The sequence below is a fragment of the Sphaerodactylus townsendi genome, linkage group LG09 (genome assembly GCF_021028975.2).
Source record: "Sphaerodactylus townsendi isolate TG3544 linkage group LG09, MPM_Stown_v2.3, whole genome shotgun sequence".
Taxonomy (NCBI): Eukaryota; Metazoa; Chordata; class Lepidosauria; order Squamata; family Sphaerodactylidae; genus Sphaerodactylus; species Sphaerodactylus townsendi.
In genome coordinates this window covers 59,604,250-59,625,449 of record NC_059433.1, presented here as the reverse complement: position 1 = coordinate 59,625,449, position 21,200 = coordinate 59,604,250, and the positions used below count along the sequence as shown (strand labels likewise).

General features: G+C 43.7%; 1 protein-coding gene across 1 annotated transcript; it reads right to left on the bottom strand.

Annotated features, from left to right (window-relative positions):
• Positions 1-3,682: 3,682 nt before the first annotated feature.
• RRS1 (ribosome biogenesis regulator 1 homolog) lies at positions 3,683-5,414 on the bottom strand. Its single transcript, XM_048507147.1, has one exon. It carries the CDS (start codon positions 5,281-5,283, stop codon positions 4,201-4,203), a length of 1,083 nt encoding a protein of 360 aa, XP_048363104.1. The 5' UTR covers positions 5,284-5,414; the 3' UTR covers positions 3,683-4,200.
• Positions 5,415-21,200: the final 15,786 nt, after the last annotated feature.

Genomic DNA, 21,200 nt, shown 5'->3' with positions numbered 1-21,200 from the left:
GTGTATGCAAGGGTTGCATTTTAAATGAAAACGGCTTCACCAGTCAGAATGCTGCCTGCAGGAGATAATGACCATCTCCTTAGAGTGAAAGCAGCTGGTGCAGATTAAGGAAGGGCAGACAAGATAAGGGGGGGGGAACAAGAGGAGAAAGTTGTTTTACTAGTGATTCACTCGGTATGTAGCCTTGATTTTTATTCAGTATACTGAAACCAATCCTTATCATTTGTGATATTTGGAACTGTTTGAAAGATAGTTTGTTTCTTGTGATTTTAAATGACTGCGAATAAAAGGCTTTGGACTTCGTTATAGAAAGGGGTTGGTTTCCCTTTCTTCTGTTTCTTCCCTTGCTGAAGTGAAAGTGCTTGCGAGAAGATTGCTGTGGAGGAGGCTGGATCAAAGCTTGTGAAAAACTTGTGAGCTGCCTGTCGGCTGGCATGCAGGGCTGTGAAAAGGTCAGGACGGGCCTGTTGGCTCATACACCAAGGCAGTGCAATGTATAAAATACGTGGCTTAAAATTAAACTCCTTTAATTTCAATTTAATGGAAATGGTATTGTTGATATTGTACAAAATTTCAGTAACTAAAAATCTAAAAACAGTGCCATTTTCCTTGCCTCTCCCCCATTCTGTCCCTCCACCAGTAGCCTTATGGGGAAAAAAAATCAATAACCAGAAAGTGGTGAGACAGTGGGGAGTTTGCCATTGGCTGTCTCTGCATAAGAACCCTCCTTAGCTTCTAGTCTGTGATTGGACTAGAAAGGCAAGCATCTCATATCTTCACAGCCAAATGAGTGCGAGATTTCCTTTTGTTAAAAAAAGAAACACTATGAATACAATTGTACTATAGCAATAGAACTGCAGACTTTAAAAAAAGTACTAATAGTGCTGAGGAAAACAGTGGTGGGGCTATAGCTGTACTAAGAAAAAATACAGGCAAGACCATGTGGCTGCTCTGTTGTTGCTGTGACTGCATTCACAGCACCAATGAGCTTACGGCTGCATTGAAGAAGTGCAAATTAAACAGCACAAATTTTACCATTTCCTTCCATGTGACCCCTTGTGCCAACTATAGCTTTCAGGCAGTCCTCCATCCCACCACCTAGGGCATCTCATCTAGTACTGACCAGGGCCTGAGCCTTCTCCATCATGGCCCCTGCTCTGTGTAATAGACACTCTGAAGAAGTAAGGGAACCCCCTCCATGGTGATCTTCCAGAGGCACGACAAACTTGCTTGTTTGTCAGGGGGATTTGAATGGCAGGCATAATTTCAAAAGGGGAAATTTGGGTTTGTTATTTTATTCTGGTTTAAACTATATTAATAAGAAATATTATTGTAAGCTGCCTCAAACTATGAGGAAGGTTGGGATACATTCAAATAAATGTAGTATGAGTAGAAAGCAAATACCCTCTCAGCTAAACAAATATGGCAGATTAAAGAATTCACATTACATATATTCCAGCTTGAAATACTGAAGTTGTAGCATTTCTAAGGATCAGAATGGAATTCAGAGGCAGAACCATCTGCAGAAGGTGTTCTCAACAAGGCTAGGCAACCCCCGGTCTAATAACATCTTCACAGACGTCTTTTCAGAAGATCTTCAAATAGATGGGGAAAATGCTTTTCAGAAAGAACAGAATCAGAACAAAACAAAACAGATCTATAATCAAATGATACAGCAGACATATGTTTCATAGTTTTCCCTTGCCTCAAACTTTAACATTCCAGATGCCAATTAATTGTCAAAGTATTTGTGTATTATGCAATTGAGCACAAAAACAATCACTATCAAACTTGTTGGTAGTGCATGTTAGGTTTTGCACGGATAGCTACTTCAAGTATACGGGTAGACTTGGCTTTTCAGTTCGGGGTCAGGGAAAGCATGTTATTCAAGAGTAAGCACCCAATCTGTATAACAGAAAAGCATCACTCCACCTCTCAGATAACGAAATGTACCAGGGCCCCACAGCAAAATTTGTCATTGGAACAATTTCCTTCACTCAGAAAAATGTGCAGTGGTACAGAATGCTTCTTTGCGTAGAACCGATTGAATGAGAAAGGTCACTCCCTTTTTCCAGCCAAACTTCAAAACAGTTGTATCTGCTGGAGATCAAGGATTTCTTTAGAATAAACAGGACTGGATCTAGTGACACACTTGCTTCTGGGATCTGTGCAAAGTAACCGCTATAATAATCAGACTTTGGTGAGAAGGGGGAAAAATCATTCCCTCCTCTGCCAAAGGAAAAAGGAGGAGGATTTTGCTTGGTCCCCACTGCTTCCTGCAGCAATGCATCAACCCTTATATATGTTACTCCGAGGATCCTGAAAATCAACTTTCCCAGGGCTGCAGATAGCTGCTGGGTGGGGGGCAGGGAAAATCTGTGACTGTCAGCACTTTCCACTGGTGTTAGATCCAAGTGCTAGGTTACGGTTTGTCTTGTGTTTCTCATCAAAATCTACTTTCAAATCAAGAAACGATTTTAGTGAACCCTTACAATGTTGCTGAAAAATGCCTGATCGCTATCGCCAAAGCTCTTGTTTATTTAAATCGGGGCACTTGGACAGGGTCAGCAGTGCTAAAGCTAGTCTTTCATATGCCCAGTACAAGCTCCCAAATCTCTTGTCTCTCTTCCCCCACATCCCTTCCAATCAGGACTTAGCAATAGAAAAATTCAAAACAACTGTTTATGCATGCTAGAAAAGGAGCAAAAACCTCCCCCCCCCCCCCCCCCCGTGACACCATTTTCTTGACCTGAAGTGTTATTTGCCCTCTTAGTGTGGCTACATATCAGTTCCCTTAGACATGGTAATAGGTCAGGAAAATGTGATTGGCAGGTCTAAGCCTCTCCCTTGGGTCTGTGGTCCTGACCTATATGAGGTCAACCCTTACAATGTAAGAATGTAAGAAAAAGATTGTTTTTTTTGTGATAATATCGTATTGTTCAAGTTTAGTCAGCTTTTTCCAAAACACTGATTCATACATCTCACAAAAGTCAGATGTATCTTTGGAGAAAAAAACTGGCTAAGGCTGTTTCCGCACGGGCAAATCATGGCGGCCTGGAGACGGTAAAAACACAGTCTCCAGGCCGCCATTCGCACGGGGGGCGCAGCTGCAACGCAGCCGCGCCGCCCTCGCGCCGCCCGGCAGGCCTGAAGCCGGCGTTTCCCCAGAGCGCTTCCCAGTGCTCTTTTTGGGGAAACGCCGGCATGAAGCCGCCGCCGAGCGAACGGCAGCGGCTTCATGCCGCCTCCCCCACCCGGCACTCACCTTGTCCCCGGGCCTCCGGTGCGTCGCAGAGGCCTGGGGACACGCCCCCCTGCCCCGCGCCGCTCGAGCAGGCGCGCAGGGCCAGGGGGGGCGTGTCCCCAGGCCTTGGCGACGCGCCGGAGGCCCAGGGACAAGCCAGGTCGTGCGAGCACCGCCGCTCCGCGGCGCCGGCTGCCCGCCTCTTCCCGGGACCGTCCGTGCGGACGGTCCCAGCGTCTTCGGGTCGGCGCAAGAAGCGCCGACCCAGCCGTTTCCGCTGCCGTGCGGAAAAGGCCTAGCATTAGTTTACGCTACTTAGGAACATAAGCAGCATTTGCTCTGATGCTCCTGTATCTTCTAGCAACCTGCAGGCTGTATTAATATTACACACATTCAAAGGATGCTTTTACTTCAGCTCTCATTAAAACCAAACACATATTCAGGTATTATTTTTGTTTCTTTTTATTCTGTATGAAATAGAAACTGTCAAATATTGCAACTCCATACCCCTAGCAATGATGTCACTTCTTTAGACACAAGGTAAAAACCAATCCAAATCACAGCAAAATCTAGAAAAGTTTAGACTGGCATTGGCATCTGAGCACTGTATCAAAGCCCATGTACCAGGAAAGCAGGCCATTCCTTGGCAGTTGAAGCAGGCCCCTTCCCAGATCCTCTGTTTGATCGTGGCCACTTCAGCTGAGGAAACTACTGCAGTTGAGATTTTTGAAGGGAAAGATTCTTACCCCTTTTCGCTTATTAAATCTCAGAAAGTCAGTCTCTGAAGGGAAAAGGCCACAGTCCCGCTACAGAAGAGAGGTGCCACAGGTTAAGGCCAGTTTCTCATGTAGGGATCTATCAAGAATGAGCAGCTGACTGGCAAGCATCTCACTCGTGGAAGGAGGCTGTTAGCAGGACCCGTTCAGTCTCCCCCACCAAGCCCCTGCCAGCAAGGCTCATTTCTTTCTCCTCTTGGCGCCCAGGCTTCCCGGGCGCCCCTGGCTCCCTCTCCGCGCGGCTCCTCCGTGTTTCTTGCTCTTGCCACCCCCGGGTCTCTGCTGCTGCCGGCGGGCTCTCTTGCCTCGCTGCCCGCGCTTCTTGCCCTTCGCAGTTGCCGCCGCTTCGGATTCCTCCTGGCGCAGCTGCTTGTTGACGGCGCGGGTCAGGTCCAGAGGCGGCTTTTTGGCGTTCAGGTTCCGGACCAGCTCCAGCTGTCGCTGCTTCTCCCCTTCCAAGTCCCCCAGGACCGGCCCGAAGCGGCGCTTCTTCCCGCCCGCGCGGTTCTTGGTGACGGGCGGCTCCTTGGGCAGGCGAGGCTGGAAGCGGCCGCGGGACGCGGTGGAGAGACGGGCGACGGCGGTCACGCGGCCCAGCTCGGCCCGGTCCTGATGGCCGGTGGGGTGCAGCTGCGGGGCGGCTCCGCGGCTGCTGCCGCGCGCCAAGTTGCGGAGCCGATTGAACTCGTTGCGCGCCACCCGCTCGCGCTTCTCCTCGCGCCGCTTGGCGAACTGGTCCTGCAGCGGGTCGGACCCCGCGGGCACCTCCAGCACCCAGTCGCGCTTCGGGTCTGCCCCGGCGCGACGGTATCCCCAGCGGCGGCGCCACTCTTTGGCCACCTCGTCCCAGACCAGCGTGCCGCGCTTCTTGCGCGTCGGGCGGATCCCCTTGAGCCTGGCGAACTGCTCCCACCGGGTGAGGGGCCGGGGCTTGGGCAGCGGCTTCTCCCTCGGTAGGCGAGTGGACGACTCGGGCAGCTGGACCAGCAGCGGCCCCGACCCTCCGTCGGCCCGCTCCGAAGGCAGCGCCCACAGCTGGCCCACCAGCAGCTGCGTGTTGTCGCGGGCCAAGGCTCGGAGTAGGTCCTCGCGAGCCGCACCCTCACGCACCATGCCCCGCGGCACCGGGTTCTTATCCACCGCCAGCAAGTTGCCCGGGTCGAACTCCAAGTCCAGCTCTTTGTGCACCGCCACGCTCCGCAGCGTCTCGGCCTCGCGCTCCTCGGCGCGCGCCAGCAGATCCTCCACGTACAGGGTGGCCATCGCCAACGCTGCCTCTAACAGCTAACCGCTGTTGCCCCACGTGGAGGAACACGATTACCCCGCCGGTCCCCGGAAAGTTCAATGACGTAACTTCCTGCCTGTATAGGTCTGACTCTCCTTCGAGCCTGACTGGGGCGTCTGATGCCGCCGTGGACTTTCTAGACACTTCCGGTATAACACGGACTTGATTTGCCGCTCTACCGAGTCAAAAGTGATAGAGTTCTCCCATAGAGCTGTAAGGGAAGTAAGCGGTGTCGCTCTATCGTTGTCGATGGTGTCTTCTATCTTTCAAAAGAAATATGATTTTGTACTGGGAGAAAGAAAGAAAACGGGAATCCAGTGGTTCCACCAAGACTAACACAGTTTTTTCCAGCATAAGTTTTCGTGACTTTGTGCGTGACTTCAGTGCTTCTGATGAAGACTCAAAAACTTATGCAGGATAAATTATGTTGCTCTTTTAGGTGCCATCTGGCTTTTATTTTATTATGTTATAGAATTACAGAGCCACTCATCTGGAAACATGCAGGTAAAGGCATAGTCGATGGGTGCCAAGTAGACAACAGCTCCTAACAAGTAATTATTGTCCTTCGAACGGATCAGTGAATGTGGGGGGATCATGTAGTCCTTCGGGCACTGGAGCTGTGATGGAGTAAAACGTTCTGCACTCTGTGTTGTGAGATTTGTTGTTCCTATTTGGTCCCTGAGTTGTGAAAAGTGAGCAACAGGTGAAGCAATAGTCATATTTGTTTTATGTTAATAGGTGGTGTTGTATTACATCGGTGAACTCACACGAGTCCTGCTGGTTGTATAAAGGAGAGAAAGGAATTTCAAAACGTGCTGAAACCAGGTTTCTGAATCGGAAGTGCACCTCACACACCTCGGACTTCCAAAATTTCCCATGTTTATATAGCTGTCAGTGTTTATGGCAGCATTGATACATTTCACCATTAGGCAATAAAACATACATATATAATGTGGATATGACGTGGCACCTCGTTTCAGTGTGCATTTCAGCTCAGCCCTGTTTGTGAAATGTTGTCAATTACTACCAGATGGTATTAGACGTAGACAACTAAATATTTTCTCCAGGACATTTCTTTCAAAAGTCTCAACAACAACAACAAGCTGTTGTCAAGTTGAAACAGGATAGTTTAACCCCACCAAGATCTTAATGGTAATATCCTGCACAGATTGTGAAAAAAAACAAAAATATTGCAGGTTACATTAAATGTGATTTGCAAAAAATTAGAATTGCCGCTCAAGGTCAATTTTAAAACTGTTTTTAAACTTTTCTCTGTTTTCAGATTGGTTTCATTTGTGGAGCAATACTGTTACATTACCACAAGATGGTATTGCACTTTTTCAACTAAATGTTTTATGCACACTTTGTGCAGCTGACAGCCTGGACCAGAACAGAAGGTTTTGCAGTTGCTGATTCAAAGGAACTATGCTGGTGCCTCTGATTGAAAAGGTCAGCAAAAAACACCATTGTGTGTTACAGTGCAATACTTCGCAGAATTACAGTCTTCTAAATCCATTGAAGTCAATGGGCTTAGGAGGGTGTAACTTCATTTAAGATTTAATTACAGTGATGGGCAGCCGTATACCACTATTGACTTTTTGACTCACAGTGGTCATATACAATCTGGTTTCCTTTCTCACCTTGGCCTGGCCTGAAATAAATCACAGTGCTGGTCATATGTAGAGGCAAGATACAGAAGTCCTGCAAACAGAAGTGGGGAAATAGGATTCATATTGTTCAAAGGGTGAGTGAGGACATTGCTTATGCTTTCCTATACTCTTTATTGTTAATTGCTCAGCAAATCATTGAAAATAATTTCTGCTCACTTCTGTTCTTCCTCCCAAACCACTAAGCAGTCCCAGTCCCCAGGAACATAGATAAGTGTACCCCAAACTGCAAGAGTAGCCTATGAAAGTGGATTTAAGTTGCTGGACACACCAGTGGGAACAATAAAATGCTCTAAAACACTGCACCGGGATTTGATTTATTGCAATCTGCAGAAAAAGGCCCTGACTTGGGTGGCCCATGCTACCCTGATCTCACCAAATCTCAGAAGCTAACAGGGTAGGATATAGTGGGGAGAAGTCCAGGGTTGTTACATAGAGGAAGGGAATGGCAAACCACCTCTGTTCATCTCTTGCCTTGAAAGCTATAGGGTCACCATGAGTCAGCTGTGTCTTGATGGCACTTCCCAATATCACCTGAAGAGTTGCTATATAACAAAAGGTAGCGTGAATCCTGTGATAAACTTCTGCTTCCTGGCTTTTGCATACTGTGGTCAGGATACTGCCGAGCGAGGCCTTTGGTAATTAAATATTTTTTGACTATGGTAAACTACAGGGTTTGTTTTCTTGGGAGTTAATAATATCAGCAGCTAAGAATGGGCTGCACTGTATATCCCGGATCCATAGTAAAAGTTAAAAATTAAGGGAGGGATGGAATGGCCTTAAATATTTTGGACCATTGAAGTTAGGACAGTGAAAATCTCTATAGAAGTCCTTAAGCAAGAAGTTTGTTGATCTCACTGCTCAGTGTCCCTCAAGAATCTGATAAAAACAATTTCGTTTCATAATTCTGGGACTGATGATTTCTGCTGTTTTTACCATTTTTAAGATTGTATTTTCTTCTATAGTTCTATTTCTGTAGTTTTGCTATAGACTCTGGGCTTCAAATTATTAATAGTAGTTATAATTTTGTTCAGTATTGAAAGAACATTAAAAGATCCCTTGAGGATCATACCATAGGTTCATTTGGTCCAGCATCATATTTTTACTTTGTTGGATAAATCAGAATAGGAGACACATGAATCTGTTTTGGCAAGGAACTGCATAGAAACAGTGATTGTCATCCTCTGAATGCTAAGTAACGGGCATAGCTAGGGAAAATGGAGCCCGGGGCAGACTCCGAGTTTTCTGTCCCCCTATGGGCTCCTGCACCGCCCCCCACATACCACCCCTGCGCCCCCTCACTTACCTTAGCTGGAGGCAGGGCCGGGCAGGGACACATGCAGCAGCCTCCGCCAGGCCTGGCATGGAGAGGGGGGGAAGGGGTATGGGGGTGATTTTCTACTCCCCATGTGACCCCCAACAGCATCCCCCCAGGGCTCCTGTTTCCACCCCGGCCCATAGGGTGCAAAGACAGATAAGGAAAGATCATTAAGGAGAAAGAGTTTTCTCAGATTCCTTACAGAGGTAATTAATGATTTCCCTTTAGTTATCCAGTAAGCCCATTCCCAAAACAGGCATAGCGGCACATGTATACTAGTCTGTGGAAAGAAAAGGGAAGCTTAATGGAAAAGTACTTTGAAAGAGAATTTGATGGTGAGGGGGTGGGGGAAGGAGAAGGATAACAGCTCCTAGATAGAATAAATGAAATAAATTATTTCATTTCTTTCACTCCAATTTACTCAAGCGGTGAAAAACAGCCCTGGCTAGGCTATATTGTTATTATGTTTTTTACTGATTAGTGAAATTGGCAAATTGTGGATATTCAGAAGTCCTGGGAGAGATTGTTATACTACAGGGTACTACAATGTGAAAATCACATAATATAATGCCCGTATCTTCTGAATTAACTATTGAGCTTTTACACTAGCTTTGGTACAAGAAGAAAAAAATGGTGGATACACTCATGCCTCTTATTCTCTTAGAATAAGCCTCAGAAAGATACATTGTTAATTTGTGTTTATATTCCATTTAAATGCATTCAACCTTTTCAATGCCATACAGAACAACTGCAAGTGCCCTTACAGAACTGAAACTTCTGAGAAGGTTTTCATTTCTGACTCTTCCAGTTAAAGAGATCTCAGGTAACGGAGCTGGGAAAGACTTCCACTTGAGGCATTTGAAAAACCATGACCAGTCATAATAGATAGTCCTGGGCCAGGTAGACCAGTGGAATCTAACCCATTTTAAATTGTATTTTTTCTTTGCACATAGAAATGGGAAGCAAGCTGTGATAATGGTAATAAGCAGTGCACAGGATATTTTTTTCAAGTGTGCAAGCAAATGTTTTGATTTGTTTAAACTAAAAATAAAACAGCTCAAGTGAAAACAAATACCTTCTCAATGTTGTTGCTTCAGTTTGCTTAGATGAAATGAAAGTATCTCATTTTCACACATTGAGCATTCTGTTCCCAAATTAAACTAAACATTTTAAAATATTTCCGGAATGATTTCATTCTCTTACATATTTATGTGCACGATTCAGCTGGTAGTAGGGCTGAACAGCTAAAATACCAGATGAAGGCTGTTGTTTTGCTAGCTATGGTTTCAGTCCCACTGCTGCCAAATTCTTTAATTGAAAAAGGGGTTGCTCTAATGTATTTTCCAGATAAAGATAATGCTGCTGTTCAAAATGTTTGACAGACGTTTTACTATATTTTTCCATAGTGCCCAGAAACAATACAAACTTGCTTTAAAAAAAATTCAGAAACTAATATTATAAAACAATTTTCTATTGCAAAATATGTGGAATGAGAGAAAAAAGTAGTAAACAAATAACAAGAGCCCTTAATTTTGTAGATTGTTTTTCTTACTTTGCACTAGCTCACATGCTCATTAGGATATGGTGAGATAAAACATCCATTTGCAGAATACAGAGATTTAGTATAGAAGCAGTATAGTATCTACTGTTATTAAAATTAAGCAAACTGACTTTTTAACAGTGGTATGCTTATATTGAGTGACAGAACTTAAATGTACAATGTTTGCAATTTAGTGTTTATGTTATGGTCTGAATTTCATAAAATAATTCTTACTGGCAACATTTTTGTCCGCCTTTATCATTAAGACTTAAGTTGAATTACAGAATTACAAAATCAAGACCAGCATTATATATCTGATAACCAATGCAGTAAAATCACACAGTTAAGGAACAATTAAATAAAAACTGTATAATACATTCAACAAACATGAGAAGGAAGAAAAACTTGAGAAGCATTTAATCAGTGGGGAGAAAGCTCTCATCTACAGTTCCGGTGCTCACGTGGATGTCCATGAGAACTTAGACTGCCTGATAATTTGAAAACGCTTCATACGTGCAATGTATGAGCTTCTTCCAGCAAGGAAGAAAGTTATGTACTGGAAAGCAGATGGTACTGTTTTGATATTACAAAACTTGTGATGGTCTGTTTCAAAGATATCTTTAATTTCTTCATTTATTATTTGCTAGTTAATTTAGTGATTCTGCATGTATAACACACATATATAATAGTTACTTATGATCGCCTCTCCCCAGTTATCCAGAGTAATATGAGACAATAAAGTCATTTTGCAGTTGTATTGACAAGTAACTAATGGAACCATTATAGGACAGTTGGTCCAGCGTCTTGCGATGTTAGCCATCTGATGATCTGGCCCTTTGAAGTTGTGGCTGGTGATTACTGATGGTCATTCTTCACATGCAAGAAACAAGTCGTGTCATGGCTGATTGTTCGTTTGACACTGACTTTCCCAAGAGAGGCCAAAAACTTGGATTATTTTCTCTTGTATCGGCACATGGTAGTAATGCGCATATACCCTGTTGAGCAGCATATGTGACAAATCAACACATTTTCATAGGTTAAAAATAGATAAACTAGATAGCTTAACCTGACCAGATACTGCTTGGTGGGCCCTTCATGGTGTATCATATGGTGGCATGAACTGCATGGAGAACTTATCATTTGTAGCATATGGCCACATCCTGAGTTCAGCTTTACCTTCATTTCCCCTACTACTTGTCTTTCCAAAGTTCCTAGTGGAAGGTGCTGCCAGAGTTCACTGAATTCTGGCGGTGACACATGGTCAGGTCTCAGTACTGCTTAAGTTTGCCCCCAGAAAGCTTTTAAGAGGCTACCACTCAGTAAGTAGTGTGGCAGTAAGTAGTGTTTACATTCTTGTTAACACTAATACTCAGTAAGCAGTGTTAACTTGCTTGTGCTGTTAACAGCTGAATGATAGACTGGGATTCAGCAGCCTTTCCTCTATCTCTCTGGAAAAGTGACACCAGTTGAATTTCTGGGATATAAGGACAGCAGATATGCCTCCCTAGACATCCCTGGTACTACCAATAGCTGTGGTTCAGGCTCAAAGAGCGGGGCTGCAGTGGAGCTGCAGGATTCTACAGCAGAATGGAGTTTTGAAACAATAGTAATAGATTGTGTTATGTGGAACCTTGATATTCTAGAATAAAGAATCAGTGTTATCTTCCATGCAGCCTTGTACTTTTTGGGTGTGTGTATGTGCAAATCTTTCAAAATAAGGCCATACAATTATGGTAGCAGAAAGCAAGAACAGTTTGCCTTGGGGCGTGATGGAGCATTTGTGTGAGTTTCTGTTGGCCTGCCCTTCTGTCTGTAAAGTCTGTTTATCTTGAACTGTTCACCTATATTTCAGCAGAGAATAATCCTACAGTTGCCAGGTCATATTGAAGTAGTATCAAAATACTTAGTTACCATTCTTGCTGAGCAGTTTCCGTGAGCATGCATTCTTTTTCTTTCTACGCCTCCTGTTCCGACCTGAAGCCTTTCGGCGCCCACATCTGCAGACGCAGCGTTTTCTTTTTACCATCTTAACTTGGGCTGGGCTGTATTACATTCCCGAGTAAGAGGGTTCCATGTGTTGGTTGACTTGAGATTACTTGTTTATTCTGATGGTCTCTGAGTATGTCAGATGAAATATGATAGGCTAATGCAATTTAAGGCTCACACTTTTATGATGTAATAAAGATCTGGCTGCTATCCTACCCTCCAGCACCTGAGGGCACCAGCTGTTAAGTAAAACTTATTACAGTGTTGGAAGGTGATACTTACGTTCTTCCTTATGAGCTTCTAACATGCCATAGATTTATATTTAGGTAAGCTTCAGCTAGTTTCAGGGTAGATGCTGTTGTAAATAACTTTTCTGTTTTCCCTTCTCTTTTCTGTTTTCCCTTCTCTTCTATGAAAAGTAGCAGAAGAGTTCAAGGCAGCCCTTGTGGGGTCAATAAGGTTGAACCATCACAGCTTTGCTCTTGAGGAGTATCTTCTCTATGTATTTTAGAACACATTTTGGAATGGAAATTTATAATATCTGATGTTTCAAAAGGGCATCTGTCATCTGCTACTTGTCACCAGAGACATTTACTGCTAGATTCTAGCTGATAGTATGTTCATGATGAGATTTCATGAAAACTGCATTCACTGATCAGCCCGTTTAAGCTGCGGGTCAACAGTCACATCATCCTGAAGTAGTCAGCAGTTAGAAGCATTATTTATACCAATTATTTGAAGTAGATTTGAAAGTGGGAAAATTGCAATCATTTTGGGAGAAGGATTCACTTGTGTCCTGACCTTGTATATATTTGGGTTGATGGGGTCCCACTAAGCATTCTGCCAATGGAACAATTTCATAATGAGGAATGCAACTTACTTGCCTTTGCCATTTGCTGAAGCTCAAATCCACTCTCCTGTTCTGGAAGGATGTGGGACTGCAGTTAGAGGGAGACGAGGGAAAGTTGCGTTCTGCTGACAGAACTCTTACCACCGATGGAAATGTTCCATAGCATCCAATCTATTGCTTCTGCTTGCCAAAGGTGGACCAGTACATTATATCCTCTTAAAACCAAGGATTCAGAAACCTGCATAGGCTCTTACTTTCCACAATTTAGGAGTCACATTTATCCCCAGCATAAGGTGACGCTAATAACCAGTTAGCGAGAAGCACAAAAAGGTAGTGGGAAACAGTTGGAAACATCTACTTGTGTAACTCCCAATGGGAATATCTCAGACTGGTCTGTTCTTCTAGTGAAGGATATATCAAGGGTGATGTAGGGAGATCTGAGTTCAGGTCCCTGCCCATCATAAAACCTTTTGGCTGACATTTGGCCAATTGATACCTCTTGACTTACTCAAAGTATTGTTGTTGGGGATAAAAACTGAGTACTGTTACTCTACAGAAAGTGTGGGATAAAAACAAATAAGTTCACCTGGGCACACTTCTCTCTGTGATACATCTCTGAAGATGCCAGCCACAGATGCAGGTGAACATTAGGAACCAGATCTACCAGACCACAGTCACACAGCCCAGAAAGCCCACAACAACCAAGTTCACCTGAGTGCTTTCAAGTAACTGTTGGTATAACTAGATCTGCTCATTCATTTTTGTAGTATTTTTAATGGCTTTCAAAAAACTTTCCTCAGAGCCTGTTGAAAGTTACTCACACTGTTCAGGAAAAGGTCACAGTTAAGTGGGTAATTAAACTTACAACATGGTCTTTTCTATTTTTATTTCTATTTACATTTATTACCTGTCTTTACCATAGTCTCAGGGTGGGTTATAATAAAACAGGCAACTTTAAAATCATGACAGTACAAACACAACAAAACACAATAAAACCCCATTCTAAAAACACAATAGCCAATTATGCACAATTTGTTTGCTGTGTAGTGGAGGTAAATGTCTGTTGCAGCAAGATTTCTTGTACAGATGTATTTCTTCAAGCCCTGCTTGCACTTTTCATTTTTTCTGTGGCAAGTGAGACCACTTGTATCATGATTTTAATTTTGCTTCACCGCCAGAGCAAGCAGATTTGCCAGTGAGCACAGCTTTGCCCTGGACAGCTTCCCTCTTCCCTCTGCCTTCCTTCTCCCTCCCACTGCCATCCACGTCTTCCCCCTCGCCCCCTTCTATGTTGCTGGTTCCTTCAAGTGAATGATAAGAATCTCACTTGCCCTCTGCATTGATGTATTGATATCTTGACACAATAACAAAGAGTGCTTGGAAAGAACAAGCCTCTCTGTCTACCAGCAGCAGCAGCAACAGCAGGGAGTGGTGGTAGAGAGGCATGGTCCCTTTCTTTAGCAGTGTGTGGTCCAGGGAATTGCTTTGCTTGTTTATTTTTTGGAGGATTAGTTTTTGAAACAGCAATATTGATAAAAGTTTAGTTTAAAGACTAAGTTTAAAGTTTAGTTTAAAGACTAAGCTAGCAATCTGGACTATAATGCAATGAGATCTGTGCCTTTCAGAGTAAGAATAAGTGCCTTTAAGATCTGTGCTTATAAAAATAAGTTGATGGGCAGAGTTAAGAGAACCAGGCCCAAATAGTTCTCTGCAGAAAAACTGAATGTCCAGAGGTAGTGCCTCCTTATGTGTAAATAGAAAAATGCACGGAGAGCCCACTGCAAGCCCACTGCTTAAAGAAAAGTCCTGAGGTAAGCATTCCTTCATAATGGGCCAATAAAACCCCATTCTAAAAACCCAGATGCAGTCTAAAATCTCCCACACAAAAAAGTGGTGTATGGGCATCTTGAGAGGAATCCCTCCCAGCAGGGTGGAGCGTCAGCGAAATGCCCAGGTGAAAGGACAGTCTTCACCATGTGCCAACATTCCAAGTGAGTAGGCATCCAGCAAACCTCTGGAGGGAGGGAATTTTACAGTGTAGGGGCCATTGTAGAGAAGGCCCTCCGGGCTTCCCCCAACCCCCTTACATTTAACGGGGGTAGGACAACCAGGCAGACCTCCCTCCTCAGATCTCAGCACCTAGCCAGGAATATATGGGTGGATGCACTCTCTCAGGTACCCAGGACAGAAGCTTCATAGGACTTTATAGGTAACACCAGCCCTCTGAATTGAACCTGGTAGTACACTGGAAGCCAATGCAGACTCCTCAGAATAGTGATGATGTGATCCTGGTACAAAGCACTGGTCAGCAGACAAACTGCTGTATTCTGCACCAGCTTGAGGTTCCAGACTGTCCTCAGAGGCAGCCCCATGTAATCCAATCTGGTGGTTAGCAGAGCATGGATAATAGTGGCCAAGTTTTCCCAGTCCAGAAAAAAGCAGAGATTGTGCACCATTTGGAGATGTTGATGGACCCTCCTGGTTTTCACTGCTGCTTGAGTTGACAGCACCCCATCCAGGATGAGCTCAAGATCCCATACCCAATCTTTCTGGGTTAGAATTACCTCTTCCATTACTGGGTGTCCTGGATTTGATTCCATGGACTTGGGAGCTCAGCACACAGGGTACCTTCATCTTAGCACCTACCCCCATCTCTACATTTTGGAGCCTGCCACTGAGATAGGATGGGTGGACCCCAGTCCTAACCCCTGCAGCCACTCCAGAAGTATACCATGGTCGATGGTATTAAAGACCACTGAAAGTTCTATATGTACCAACAGGGACAACTGACCTCTGTCCCTTTCCCTGTGAACAACCAAGACAGTCTCTGTCCTGAACCCCTATCTAAACCCTGACTGATCAGTTTCCTCCAGCTGTGTCTGCAACTGTGCTGCTGCCATCCGCTCCAGGACCTTCCTCAAAAATGGAATATTGGCTACTGGCCAATAGTTGCTGAAAGCTTCTGGATTGTACTGGAAGTGATGTCATAACATGGTGTTAATGGTCACTGCCTCCCTGTTTGACAGACCTTTTCTACCCATTGGCCAGCTAAGCCATGGGTGGCAGTGGCCAAAACTGTCAGGAGGTTGCCTGTCATAATCAAACACCTGGCAAGCTTAATTACTAACCAGGGGACTCCATTTATACAGAGCCATTCTCTTTGCTGTCCTGAAGTTCCATGGAATAATAGCCACACCCCTCCCTTTGCTTTTGGGTTTTTCTATATGAGTCTTTTTTTTTTGTCAGTTCTGCCCCCATACTGTTTTGGTTTATCCCCTGAATTCTGCACATGATTTATCCTTTTCCTTTTTGAAAATGTGACATGAAATAAGCGCTGGAGCAAATCACAGAAGAGGTCAAACACAGCAATAAAATATCATGTGGTACCATCCACATGAACCACATTACCTGGTGTTCAGCTCTTGGTAGCTCCTCACAGTTCCATCTGGATTGTGTTTCAGAGAGCAGACTGGCCATAAATAGCATGTTGGGTTTTAACTCTCACTTCCCCATCTTGCAAGTGTCAAGCTTGGAAAAAAATGAGTTTGTCCTGAGAGATTGTGAAAACTCCTGATGTGAATTTATATATCAGAACCAGAAGGTGTCGGAGATAGCGGGGATGGGGGGGGGACCTCAGAAGATTTCACATGAAGAAGTGACCTGTAAGTAATATTTATATCCACCTACTCTGTGCAATCCTAATTAAGTCTTGTGAACTGAGACAGATTTCCATTTCACCGAATGAACAATGGCACATAAATTTGGTTTCTTTCACGCATATAGATCAATCAATATCAGACTAAATAACAAGAACCACAATGGGGAAAGGCCACACAGATGAATTACAAGAATTCAATTTTAATTGCCCCTTAGTAATCTTAATCATGGTGAAGACAAAGAGAATTCATGAAGAATTTGCAGCTGAAAAGAAGATGTGAAGATCCATGATCCAAAATGTTATGTCAGTATAGCTCCTCCCTACCTTTTTATCTGCCTAGTACAGCCTCCTTCTTCACCACTGGGAAAAATGAACAAAGAAAATGAACAAACAAGGCCTTTTCTGCATGTGTACTTCACAATGTATCGTTCATTTCTGATTTGCCAATGATGACCTGTTTTTTTAAGGATTATATTATAGTTATTTTAATCTGATGTTAATTTTGATTTTATGTATTTATTGGATTTAAATGGTATATGTTATATGTTTTTAGCTGCCCAGTGCCCTGAGACAAGGAAGGAGGCAGGATAAAATAAAATACAAATAAAATAACATTTTTTCCAGGGTGTTGTGGGTTTTCCGGGTTGAATGGCTGTGTTCTCCTGATGTTTTGGCTGCATCTGTGGCTGGCATCTTCAGAGGATCATACAACCCAGAAAACCCACAATACCCTAGTGATTTCGGCCGTGAAAGCCTTTGACAATATGTTGAACATTTTTTCTCTTTCAACCCTCTTTCCCAGTGTATTTTTAATTATCTCTCCTCTGCCCTGCACTTGGGTTTGGTTGGCTCTGACTCTTGTGGAAACCCAAAGTCACCTAGAGCTACAATGGTGGAGTAGGTATTTGAATTTAAGTCACCTGGATAGTAGTCTGGTCCTCTAACTACAACACCATACTGGTTCTCTCTGTAATCAAACAACATCTGCATGCTCTTTCATACAATGTGACTGCAATGTAGCTGTTTATTTAGATAAGATTATTTAGATTGAGAATGTGAAATATAATTTTACTATGGAAAAGAAAGAGGAAAAATTGTGTAAAAAATAGCAGAATATGGAACAATAGGGAAGATGACCTTCAGCTCTTTAGAACAGGACTAGCTAGGCAGATACCTTTCTTTAGTGCCCTTTCCACATGGGCGCTAAGCGGTGGTGCATAAATTATGCTGATGCACCCCCCTGGGACCGTTCACACAGATGTTCCCGGTAGGGGCGCAGGCGAAGGTGCAGCCTTCTCACAGGCTGCACCTTTCCCAACTGGCTTACCTGCTCCTGCTGGCTGCCATTGTGTTGTGGAGCAATTATTCTGGAGACTGAGGCCAGGGGAGTGTGTCCCCTGGCCTCCACAATGGTTCGGAAGCCAGCAGGAGCAGGTCAGTTGGCTGGGGGAGGCAGGAGGGAAACACCGCCTTCCAGCTGCCATTCTCACGGCAGTGGGTGGAAGGCATCACTTTTGAAAAAGTGGCATTTCAAAAGTAGCGTTTCTGTGCTGCTTGGGCGGTGTGAGCATGGTGCTGCTGCGTTGCAACAGCGCCTGCTGTACAAACGCCTCCCCAGGGACGGCGTTTTTGCCGTCCCTGGGGTGCTGTATTCCACCCATGCAGAAACAAAAAAATCACATCCCCACTCCGCCATGAAACTTACTGGGTGACCTTGGGCTACTCATATTCTGTCTCAACTTAAAATACCACAGAAGTTGATATGAAGATAAAATAGAGGATATGAAGATAAAATGGAGATACTGCATATTGCTGTATCTTCTTGGAGGAAGAGCTGGCTAAAAACCTGTTAGAGATATAATAAGAACATAAGAACAAGCCAGCTGGATCAGACCAGAGTCCATCTAGTCCAGCTCTCTGCTACTCGTAGTGGCCCACCAGGTGCCTTTGGGAGCTCACATGCAGGATGTGAAAGCAATGGCCTTCTGCTGCTGCTGCTGCTCCTGAGCACCTGGTCTGCTAAGGCATTTGCAATCTGAGATCAAGGAGGATCAAGATTGGTAGCCATAGACCGACTTCTCCTCCATAAATCTGTCCAAGCCCTTTTTAAAGCTATCCAGGTTAGTGGCCATCACCACCTCCTGTGGCAGCATATTCCAAACACCAATCACACGTTGCGTGAAGAAGTGTTTCCTTTTATTAGTCCTAATTCTTCCCCTCAGCATTTTCAATGAATGCCCCCTGGTTCTAGTATTTTCAGCATCACGGATTACAAATAAATGTGAGGCAGAAGGTGTAAGAAACATGTTACAGGATACAGAAAGGTAACAACAAAATACTGTAAAATTATTTTGTAAGCAGATGATGTAGTTAGCATGGACCTAGCAGCTTGTCTGAAGAAGTTTCTCAGGGAAAAATGTCTATAGTAAAGTTTCTGCATATAAGTTAAAATCCAGTATGATAGACATAAATGTAGGTGAAGAAGAACAAAGATGGATTTTTGTAATATTTTTCAGCAACAAGCAGCCTGTAAAATATTTTGGGATTCAGGTGAATATGGATTTGGAAGATTGGTTTCAACCAAAACATCTGCCAGTAATTATGGAAGACTTTTTAAGAATGGCCACGTTTACATAATGTATACTTCTGAAAGGGTCTAATGAAGTCAATGGCACAACTTTCTTCATTCTTATTAAAATAGTCCATAAAGCCCAGCAGTGTGTTAGGGTTTTTTAAACTGTTTGTTCAGTACAAGAGCTGTGTTAACTACATTATAAATGGCACCGCTCCAAAGTATAAGAATTGTTGTTTTATAGTTCTTATACCACCTTTCCTCATCTATTCTTTTTTAAAAAAAACAGCCGCACACATTTGTCATTTAGAAGGCATTCGTTCAGTAATTTTTTTCGTACTAACACTGTACTAGCTGCTGGATGAAACACAGTTTTATCAAAACAGAGTTGTATAATCGTGAGTAATGGCATATAGACTGATTACTGGCTCTTTCAGTGGGTGTGGTGAAATGCTGGTTCCAAGTGACATTTGAAATATGAGTCTCCACCTCTGCCTGTGAGGAGTTCCAAGACCATCTTCTGTCCACTAATCAGCAGTGCTCTTCCAAATAAATAGTTTGGCCAAGAATACAGCAAATCATGACAATACAGAGAAACTTGTAAAACAGACAACAACAACAAACCAGATCATGTACCAGCACAACATGTCTTCACATGTTAAGGTTATCTGAGAAAAGGATGATTGCTTTGGTGAGCAGATTTATACTAGACTGAATAACCCAGGTAGACTGCAAAGAGTTATTTTAATATATGCACATGCCCTGAACAGGATGACCCAGGCTAGCTCACTCTCATTGGATCTGGGAAGTTAAACAGGGTTGGCCTTGGTTAGTATTTCGATGGGAGACTGCCAAGGAAACCCAGGTTGCTGCACAGAGGCAGACAATGGCAATCTCTGTTCATACCTTGCCTTGAAAATCTTGTGAGGTTGCTGTGAGTCTACTGTGACTTGATGGCATTTTCAACTGCCATTGTAGTGGTCACAGGTTACCTGAACAGTAACCAGAACAAAACAAAATAGGGTTTTCCATATTCCCAAATCTTCAGTTCCTTGTTATGAACAGAATTCAAGAGCCTATTCATAACAAGGAACAGAAGGTTTGGGAATATAGAAAACCCCAGTTAAAAATTGTAAATTAGCTGTGATCTAGCTTGTGAATGAAACCACAGATATCTTCCTTTTCAAGTAAAGGTCAGTATTTTTTTCTCTGCAACATATTATTAAACATCAGGAGTCCCCTACATTAACTTTCGGGCACATTTGGAATTCTCGATACAAAAAAGGTACACCTTTAAAGCTATAGGAGAAGTCACAAGACACTGGGTATATGCGCTCTAGCAAACAACCACTCCAAAATATATACTTTTTACTAGCCAACTGTTCAAATAATTAATATAACAATACATGTGGTATACAATTCATACAGTTAAGTGACAACTCAAAACTATAATCCATAAACCATCCTATTATGATGCTGATAGCTATGAGAGAGACCTCCAAAGTTCTGAGACGGGCAGCCAGCTAAATCTCCCGTTTCATTAAAACTATTTTTGGATGAAAATAACCAAAAAATTACACTGCTATCACAGATATGCTTGAATGCCAGGAAAAAAGAAGACAGGTCGAATCCCCACTTGAAATTTGCATGTAGATCCAAACCTGTTCATTGTGAAACCGTGTCCTCTTCATTGGAGTTTCTCCCTCCCCACCACAGCGAGCACACAGCAGACACACCTGGTTGCAGAACTCTTAGCAATCCCCACTACCAGGCGAGCTCGCTTCACCGGTCTCCCTTGATTGGCTGGCGTGCCTTGATGGGGCGGGACCTTTTCCCACTGCAGAAACGTACATTGTAGGGGTGTGATAAAAAAAACCAGCGTGTAAAAGTTTAACTGTCCAAACAGTTAATAGTTACCTGTGTAAACCATTAACAATTCAAAGTTACATGTTTGACTGTTTAATGTTTGCGTCACTTTCTGCTGGCCAATTGCAAAAGCGGAAACAAAATCAAGGAAAGGCTGCACGCACATCGCAGTGCTGATTGGTTGCCCAAATTCCGCATCACACTCCAGGGCAGGAAACGAGTCAGGGTTTCAACCCTCATCCCTCTCCTCGGATCAGCTCTGAACCGTGTTAATGGGGTCTATGCCACTTGCAACCAGGTCCTGCCAGAATGTGGATTAATGGGGAGAACGAGCGCCAGAAATGGAATCTGCCACGCAAGCAATGGGGAGGTCGTCCCTCAAACCTGATTAGTTTGTGTTCTGAATCCTGGGTAAGAAGGTAGAGGGAATTCGACCAG

Coding starts and splice junctions, on each gene's coding strand:
- RRS1 (XM_048507147.1), bottom strand. CDS start 5,283: ATGGCCACCCTGTACGTGGAGGATCTGCTGGCGCGCGCCGAGGAGCGC.